The sequence below is a fragment of the Palaemon carinicauda genome, chromosome 6, assembly GCF_036898095.1.
Source record: "Palaemon carinicauda isolate YSFRI2023 chromosome 6, ASM3689809v2, whole genome shotgun sequence".
In the NCBI taxonomy this organism is placed as follows: Eukaryota; Metazoa; Arthropoda; class Malacostraca; order Decapoda; family Palaemonidae; genus Palaemon; species Palaemon carinicauda.
In genome coordinates this window covers 64,847,257-64,857,256 of record NC_090730.1, presented here as the reverse complement: position 1 = coordinate 64,857,256, position 10,000 = coordinate 64,847,257, and the positions used below count along the sequence as shown (strand labels likewise).

Genomic DNA, 10,000 nt, shown 5'->3' with positions numbered 1-10,000 from the left:
CCAGGAGATTCGCTAATGACGTCCACAATTGAGAGGTGAAAGTGGTTCCCCTGTCAGAAGTAATATGCTCAGAGATACCGAATCTTGAAATCCATCCAGAGAGTAAGGCAGATGTACATGAGGCGGACATTGCAGTTTCCATGGGAATGGCTTCAGGCCAACGAGTGGAGCGGTCGATGACGGTAAACAGGTAAAGATGTCCTTGTGATGTGGGTAAGGGGCCTACAACGTTGACGTGAATGTGTGCGAAACGACGCTGAGGTTGAGGAAATGTGCCCACTCCTGAATCCGTGTGTCGATGTACTTTGGAAGTTTGGCAAGAAGTACAGGCGCGGACCCAATCCTTAGCATCCTTAGAAATGCCGTGCCAAATGAACTTTGCCTTCAGCAGCTGTGCAGTAGAACGGCACGAGGGATGTGAAAGGCCGTGAATGAAATCAAACACCTGTCGGCGCATGGGAGCAGGAATCCAAGGTCGCGGTCTACCAGTACTGACGTCACAGAGGAGGGTGGTGTTGGAGTCTTCGAGGGGAAAGACTTCCCAACGGAGGGACGTGCAGGATGTCCTACAAGCTTGATACTCTGGATCCTGTTGTTGGGCTTCAGCCAGGGCGTTGTAATCCAATCCCAGTTGAACGGCAGCCAACGTGTTTCTTGACAGGGCATCGGCAATGGGATTCATTTTCCCAGGGACGTATTGGAGGGTGCAATTGTATACAGCCACGGCGGAGAGATGTCGGCGTTGACGGGCGGACCAGGCGTCAGACTGTCGAGTGAAGGCGTGCACCAGTGGCATGTGGTCTGTGCGAATGACGAAGGGCGTACCTTCTAAGAAATGGCGAAAGTGACGGACAGCCAAGTGCACCGCCAGCAATTCTCGATCGAAGGTAGAATAACCCGATTCTGCCTTGGACAGTTTTCTGCTGAAGAAGGCCAATGGGTGGGGCGAGCCTTTGACCACCTGCTCGAGTACTGCACCAATAGCGACGTCGCTGGCATTGGTGGAGAGAAGGAGAGGGGCGTGTGGGATAGGAAAAGTGAGAGCCGCAGCAGTTGATAGGGCCTTCTTTGCATTGCAGAAGGCTGCTTCTTGAAGGGGACCCCACTTCAGGTCCTTTGGCTTGCCCTTGAGGGAGGCGTAGAGGGGAGCAAGAGTGGCGGCAATGGCTGGCAGAAAACGGTGATAATAGTTGATCATGCCCAAGAATTCCTGCAGAGCTTTGACAGTCGAGGACGCGGGGAAGTTCTGAACGGCTGCTACCTTCTCAGGGAGGGGATGGACTCCTTCAGGAGTGATACGGTGCCCTAAGAACGACACTTCGTTGGCGCCAAAGGTACACTTGTCGTACCGGACTACAAGGCCATTTTGTTGCAGGCGGTCGAGCATGATGCGCAGGTGACGGAGGTGTTCCTCTTTTGAGGAGGAAAACACAAGCATGTCGTCCACATAACATACACAGAAAGGGAGGTCCCCTAAGATGCCATCCATGAGACGTTGAAACGTAGCCCCAGCATTACGAAGGCCAAAACAGGAGTAATTGAAGTTTTATGTACCAAACGGAGTAGTGATGGCAGTCTTGGGGATGTCTTCTGGGTTCATAGGCACCTGATAATACCCCTTCAGGAGGTCGAGCGTAGAGAAAACCTTCGCTTTGTGCAGGTAGGAGGTCACGTCGGCAATGTTTGGGAGGGGGTAGTGATCCGGTTCTGTTTGCATGTTCAGGCGCCTGTAATCCCCGCACGGACGGAGGGAGCCGTCTTTCTTCAGAACGATGTGTAAGGGTGACGACCATGGGCTGGAGGCCTTTTGGCAAAGGCCCATTTCCTCCATTTCGGCAGCGAACGTCTGTTTGGCGGCTGCCAATCGTTCCGGTGCCAGACGTCTGAATTTTGCGAAGACTGGGGGTCCCGTCGTCTTGATATGGTGATAAATACCGTGCTTGGCAGGAACCGTGGGCATTTGGCGAAGTTCTGGACGGAAAACTTCCGGGTACGACGTGAGGAGGTGGGCGTAGGCATCCGTGGGTGCGCTGATGTGGAGAGCGAGGTTAGAGGGGGCGGGTTGAAGAGGTGTCGACAAGTACGAGTCTGCGTTGACCAATCGTCAGTGGGCGACATCGACCAGAAGGTGGAAATGAGAGGGGAAATCCGCACCGAGGATTGGCATTGTGACGTCAGCAACGAGAAACTTCCAATTGAATTTACCGTTTCCGAACGATAATGTGAGGTTCTCGTAACCGTAGGTGGGTATCGCAGATCCGTTGGCAGCTACTAAGCGGACGTCGGTAGATGTAGACAGACTACGTCGTGCCTTGAAGAGTTTTCTTGGCAAAAGAGAACGACAAGCACCCGTGTCTACCAAAAATCGCACGCCCGTTCCTGCATCCTGTAAAAAGAAAAGATTAGAAACATGGGAGGCCACCGCCACAAGCGATGGCCTACTTACACGTTTTTTGGCCACTGACAATCCTTGGCACATTTCTTCGCGGTTGCCCCGAATCTGAAGTGGTAGTAGCAAAACTGCGGCGGATGGGAGGTAGTAAGTGGCTGTAGAAGTCGTTCGTTGGGGCGCGAGCGATTGGTGGGTGGTGGGCGGCTTTGTCGCCGCTTCGGCACGTCACGGGGTAGGCGTGTATGTCCTACGGCATTCATGTCAGCTTCGGTTGACGTTGAATAGGCATCCTCGTCGTCAAGGGTGGAGGCGTTGATGGAGGTCTTGAAGTGGCTGTCCATAAGGGCGTCGGCTTTGGTCATCAAGTTCTTTATGGGTAAACTATCGACATCGGGTATGGCAGCGCGTACAGGTTCGGGTAAACGGCGTATCCAAAGGGCACGAAGTAGGTTCACCTCACGAGGAGAGCCGTCTGCGGCAGGTTGAAGGCGAGCGATACTAGTCATTTCCCTGAGGGCAAGCGAAGCCCTTTGGTCCCCCAACGGTTGTTGCAAGAGCTGAAAAAGCTTTGCTATACGGGCGGCTGGCGACGGCGAGTACTGCTGCAGAAGGTATGTTTTGAGGGTGTCATACGCTATTGGGGTGTCTCCTTGTTCACAAAGCCAGTCGGATATTTCTGGGTGTGTGATATACCTCCAAATGTCTGTATTTATTTTGTTTACTAGTTATGTAATGGGTTGTTCGGAAATTATATTGTAATGGTAGTTGGTGTCTAATGTAAATAAACAAGTGAGAGTTTTGTAAATACCTTTCTTCTGTATGTATGTAACAAATATTGTTAGTCTCTGTTTAGCCGTCAATTTGTTTGGTAACCTCTTATTAAAGAGACCTATCATTGTTCGTGTTTCTTTGCCAGCCTACAAGAGATTAAACATGGCGCAGTGAGTAGGATTTGTTCTACTGGTGAAATGATGGTAGTCAGAAGTGATTCAGAATTTAAGATTTGATTGACACGATGGAAGGGCAACTAGAACAATTGACGGAGCTGCTGGCGAAGCAAGCGGATATGGCTCAGAAGAGGGAAGAACGTTTAGCTATGATGTTAGAAACTATGATGAGTGTTCAAAATGGAAATGTTAACGAAAATCGTCAACGGAGTGGAGTTGCTGAAATTTCGCAAAATGATGCACAGTGCCGGTATAAAATTCCTCATAGTGCCACACCTGCACCTCACCTGTCATCGTCAGTCTCTTTGAAGGAGTTCGATGCTTGGCGGCATAAATTTGAAGGTTATGCAATGCTGACTGGAATTAAATCATTAACGCCTGCTGAGCAAAGGTCGGTTCTCGCTTCTGTTTTAGATGAAGACTGGACACGAACATTGCGATATGGGCTCTCTTTTCCGGCTGATGCAGATCTTGAAACAATACTTAATGCTATGGAAAGTCACTTACGAGGTCAACGGAATGTAATCGTCGACAGGAGAGAATTTTACCTCAGAAAACAAGAAACTGGTGAGAGTTTCGACGATTTCCTTTGTGGTATCCGGGAAATTGCAGCATTCTGCGATTTTTGTTCATCATGTATGGACAATAGATTGAGAGACCGTATTGTTGTTGGCACTGGAGATGAACAAGCTCTAAAACGTATGCTAGAAGAGAAGGACCTGAATCTGCAGAAGGCTGTAGATATTTGTCGAGCTTCTGAGAGTGCTAATGAGAATAGCGCTACTATACGAGGAATGATCCCAGACAATATATCAAAAGTTTCACGGTACAAAAGGGACTACAAGAAAGCACCCAACAGTTTATATAAAAAGGAAAGATGCTTTAGATGTGGAAGAGATAGACATTCTGACATGAATGTGTGTAAGGCAAGGGACAAAAAGTGTTCCCAATGCGGAAAGATTGGACATTTTGCTGCTGTTTGTAGGTCAACAGGGAAGGAAACTTCTTCTTTTCTGAAAAAGAGTAAAGATTCAAAGCTAAAATCAACTGTTAGTAAACTTAACAGGGATGTACATAGGATCGTAAGTGATGTGTATGTTAACAGTGCCATTTCTCAAGCAACCCCGAAAGTTCAGATTCACATTACTCATCCTGCAGGGAACTCGTCTATACTATGGACACCGGATTCGGGAGCAGAAGCTACAGTCATGGGGCTCAATGTAGCGAGATCTCTTGGCATATATCCCTATATGCTCGAACCTTCTAAAATTGGAAAGCTTTGTTCTGCTGGTTACCAGACCCTTAATTGTGTAGGAGCTTTCACTTCACACCTTTCGCTTGGTGATCGACAAACTAAAGCAGAAATAACTGTGGTTAAAGAGGTAAAGGGAGCTTTATTGAGCTGGTTTGATTCGATTGCTTTAGGAATTCTACCGGAGGATTTTCCTGCTCAAATTAATTCTCTTCCCGTACGATTGTCTGTAAATCCAGATGAAGAAAAGCGCTTAAAAGACTACAAAGAGAACAAAGACACTACTTGTAGGGAAGTTAGTTCTCCTGTTGCACTTCCAAGGTGGCCTTATGAACGTGATCCAACTGAAGGAGAAAGGGCAGAACATGCTGCAGCTTTGGTATCCGCATTTCCTCGGGTATTTGGTGCCACAAAAATATTGAGGGAGATGCATGGAGGTCTTATGCATATAAAGTTGTCCGAAAATGCAAGACCATTTGCTGTGACAGCCCCGCGCACTATACCATACAGCTGGAGGTCTGAAATAAAGGATCAGCTTGATGAACTTTTGGAGAAGGATGTTATCTGTAAGGTTGAGCATCCAACAGAATGGTGTCATCCTATAGTGCCTGTTGCTAAAAAGCCAAATGGAGTAAGATTGTGTGTTGATCTCACTAAGCTTAATAGGTATGTATGTAGACCCACTTATCCTGTACGATCACCACATGATGCAGTAGCTTCGATAAGCACCGGAGCAATGTGGTTCTCTACACTAGATGCAAAAATGGGATATTTCCAAATCAAAATTGCAGAAGAAGACCAGGATCTGACATGTTTTATCACCCCATGGGGTCGCTATAAATTCAAGAGAGCAGTAATGGGACTTATTTCTTCAGGAGATGAATACAATCGAAGAGGAGACCAAGCTCTTGGTGATATACCACAAACTGTGAAGATAGTTGATGATATTCTTGCGTATGATTATTCTTATAAGGATCACCTAGCCCATATTATTTCTATCTTGCAAAGATGTGATGAATATGGGATAACTCTTAATGATCAGAAAATTTGCTTTGCAAAACGTGCTGTTGATTTTTGTGGATATAAAATCTCAAGTCGTGGCTACACAGTTGATTCTCGCAAAGTGATGGCCATTGCAGACTTTCCTGTGCCACAAAATATAACAGATCTTCGATCTTTTATGGGACTTGTAAATCAGCTTGGAAGTTTTTCTTCAGTGATTGCACGTGAAGCACAACCACTCAGAGATTTACTGAAGCAGCGTAATGAATGGTGTTGGACTGCACAACATGATTTGTCATTTAGGAGAGTGAAGGAAGCACTTATTGCACCCCCTGTACTTTCACATTTTGATGCAACTTTGCCAACCATGTTGCAGACAGATGCGTCACGACTGCATGGTCTTGGGTTTGCTTTACTTCAAAAGCATGGAACGGACTGGAAATTAACGCAATGTGGCTCAAGATTCCTTTCAGATGTTGAAACAAGATATTCTGTAATAGAGCTGGAAATGACAGCCGTATTATGGTCAATAAAGAAATGTCATACTTACTTGGCTGGATTACCTCATTTTGATGTTGTGATAGATCATAGACCATTGATACCAATTCTTAACAGTAAATCACTTGGTGAAATTGAAAACCCAAGACTTCAACGCATGAGAGAGAAACTAAGTAATTTTAGTTTTACTGTTCACTGGCAGAAAGGAAGTGCTCATTGTATTCCGGATGCTTTATCACGTGCACCAGTTCAGGATCCTACAGAAGAAAGTTGTTTGAAAGAGGATGGATCCACTGATCCATTGCATGTTGCAATGGTGAATGCCCTCGACATGCATGAAAATGGCGTACTTCTAACACCTCTAAAGGACAAAACACTGGAAAAGATACGTGCTGCTGCTGAACAGGATGCAGAATACAATTCTCTTCGGGAGATTATAATGAAAGGTTTTCCTGAACACTGCCATAATTTGGAAGTAGAACTCAGACCTTTCTGGAATATACGTGATATGCTTGCTGTAGATGATGACCTAATTGTTTATGGAGCAAGACTTCTTATACCCAGGAGACTTCGACGTGAAACCCTTGAATGTCTTCATGATGGTCATCAGGGAATTGACCGCACTAAAAGGAGGGCGCGGCAAACTGTTTATTGGCCTAAAATTGACAGAGATATTGAGAATATAGTTTCTTCGTGTATCAAATGCCGTTCTCTTCTACCAAATCAAAGGAACGAACCTTTATGGCAAGAAGAAGATCAACCAAGTAGAGTTTTTGAATCTGTATCTGCAGATTATTTTCATGCCATGGGTCGAACTTATCTTGTTTATGTTGATAGGTTGTCTGGGTGGCCTTGTATATCTTCCTGCCACGGTATAGCTTCTGCAGCTAATCTAATCCGATCATTGAGGGCTATATTTTCAGATACTGGTGTTCCTGTGTTGTTGAAGACTGATGGAGGACCACAGTTTGCTGCATCAGCTTTGAGACGTTTTTTATCTCGTTGGGGAGTAGAACATCGCATTACTTCGCCATATAATCCGAAGGCAAATGGACATGCAGAAGCATCTGTGAAAATTATCAAGAAGCTGATAATGACTACTACTAAGAATGGGAATCTGGATGCAGATGAATTCGCCCGTGGAATGTTAGAGCTTAGGAACACACCTCGTGCTGATGGCAGATCACCAGCCCAAGTTTTATTTGGTCATCCCCTCAGGTCTTTTATTCCAACACATCGTCGCTCATTTGCCAAAGAGTGGCAAAGGAAGGCAGAGGAATGTGATGTTAAGGCAGAGTATTTGCGAAGTCAGGTGAAGCAACGGTACGACAGTACTGCCAGACCCCTTTCTCATTTGAAAATGGGTAGTTATGTTGATGTTCAAGATCACAACACAAAACTTTGGAATCGTCCAGGTGTTGTTGTTGGCATTGGAGCCAGGCGAGATTATCTTATAAAGTTGGGCAGTGGACGTATTTTGTGGAGAAACAGGAAGTTCCTGAGACCGCATCGACCTTTTCTACCAATGTATGGATCAAGCATTGATGCAACTAATACTCCCAATAAACCAAAGGATGAGGAGAGGTCGCAAGATAATTCTACTGCTGAGGTTATTGAACAACCAGTTTCGCCTACACCAGCTCCACGTCGTAGTTTGCGGCATAAGAAAGAACCTGATCGTCTACAAGTAAAATGGAACAAAAATACATATGAATAAGAAGGATCTTCAGACGCTAGGAGTTATATATTACCCTAGACGTCTTAGGGGGAGGTGTGTGATATACCTCCAAATGTCTGTATTTATTTTGTTTACTAGTTATGTAATGGGTTGTTCGGAAATTATATTGTAATGGTAGTTGGTGTCTAATGTAAATAAACAAGTGAGAGTTTTGTAAATACCTTTCTTCTGTATGTATGTAACAAATATTGTTAGTCTCTGTTTAGCCGTCAATTTGTTTGGTAACCTCTTATTAAAGAGACCTATCATTGTTCGTGTTTCTTTGCCAGCCTACAAGAGATTAAACACTGGGAAGGTGTCCTCGGTTATCGCCGCGAGAACATAATCCGCTTTGGTGGTTGAGCAAGTCACGCCCCTGATACGAAACTGGACTTCTGCGCGCTGAAACCAAGCAAACGCCTCTCCGCTGGCAAACGATGAAAGTTTGAATGGAGCGGCCGCAGTACCAACTGCCGTAGAGTCCGCCATAGTACCAACGATGAAGGGGCGATGGGGTGGGGGTGGAAGGCGGTGGGAGCGAGTCGACTTTCGGGGTCACCAATGTGACGAAGAAGGGAGAAGGTTGTGAACTCAAAGGCAGGATGCAATCAACTGAGTTGTTTATTAAGGAACACTCTTCTTTATATACAAAACCTCAAGGCAACAGGACATAACATGTTCGAGAGACAGACAATGTTACAGAGCAAAACCGGAGACATGATCATTCAGGTTCTTTTTAGTGCGAGGGAAGAGCGCAGATACAAGCATAATATATACAAAATAATTATGTACAATTGTGTGACACACGGTTGGTACAGTTATCAGCATACGCTGTGTCCGCTAATTTCCTGATACCAATCCAGTCCAATCTTTCTTCATCCTCCCTAACTTTTCTATACATTACAAAATCCATGGGGAGGATAAACAACATAGGTGACAACACATTCCCTTGGAATACTCCACTGTTCACTGGAAATTCATTTGAGAGGATTCCATCAACATTAACTTTGCACTTTCTATGCTCATGAACAGACTTAATCAAATTTACATATTCCGGAGGAACTCCATAATAACGTAGGACTCTCTACAAAATTGGCTTTTTCATAGTCCACAAATGCCAACAAAAGGGGATTTCTATATTCTACACATTGCTGTACAGCATGTCTTAAAATGAAAAAAAATGGTCAGTACAACTTCTACCTTTTCTAAATCCTGCATGTTCATCTTTCAGCTTTTCGTCAATCTTTCTCTCTATTTTCTTTAGAGTAAGCATACTACAGTATACATTTATATAACAACTGGCGTAAGTATTATATCTCTATTATTATTGCAATCAATCAGATCTCCTGTTTTTCGCCAAATTCACCAACACTCCTGGCTCCCATTCATTAGGTTTAGCCTCTTCATGCCACATTCTACAAAATAATCTTATAATCAGTCTGGGAGTTACTTCATTTTTGGCCAGTATCATCTCGGCACTTATTCCATCGTATCCCGGGGCTTTCCATATCTATAGTTTTTGAGGCGAGCTCGACTTCAAACTCACTGAATTCATTCATGGGCACATCAAGGTTTTCATCAGCTTTAGATATATCAATTAAATTATTCCCTTCATATGTCCTATTCATAACCTCACTAAAGTGTTCCATCCAACGTTGTCTTTCTTCATCTTCTGTTACTATAACAGAGCTATCTCTCTTTTTGATATGCTTCTTCTTCTTTGCCCCAGTCGAAATTTCATTGATAGCCACTTCCTGAATTAATAGCTTTGTCAGCCTCATCTTCTTTACAGTCTAAATATTCTCTCCAGTCATTCCTGGCTTTTCTTTTGACCTCACTGGTAATATTGGAATACTTAGCATGCTCTACCTTGAAATTTTCATTACTTTCTCGAAAACTTTCACCAATCAATTTCTTTCTTTATCTCTTTTGTATAGTATCCTAAGTATCATTTGATATCCATGGCTTTCTCCGTGTAACTGCGTGTCCCAAGACTTCACTACCAACTAACTGACATATGTTCTTAATATCACATCATTCTTCATTAATTGTCTGTTATTCGTCACTTAAAGTCTCTAAGATTGCAAATCGATTCCTACATTTAATTGCAAATGTTTCTCTGCGCTCTTGTATTTAAAAGCTTAGTTGCATCAAACCTAGGTATTCTATCAATCTCTCTGTTGGGTCCTTTT

At 44.3% G+C, this 10,000-nt stretch overlaps 1 protein-coding gene across 1 annotated transcript in view; it reads left to right on the top strand.

Annotated features, from left to right (window-relative positions):
* Positions 1 to 3,407: 3,407 nt before the first annotated feature.
* The window catches only part of LOC137643029 (uncharacterized), a 12,280-nt gene continuing 5,687 nt past the window's right edge, over positions 3,408 to 10,000 (top strand). Inside the window, exons 1-3 of the mRNA XM_068375881.1 lie at positions 3,408 to 5,222; positions 5,634 to 6,594; positions 6,883 to 7,750. Coding sequence (XP_068231982.1) covers positions 3,408 to 5,222; positions 5,634 to 6,594; positions 6,883 to 7,750 — 3,644 coding nt within the window. The remainder of the gene's footprint in view (positions 5,223 to 5,633; positions 6,595 to 6,882; positions 7,751 to 10,000) is intronic.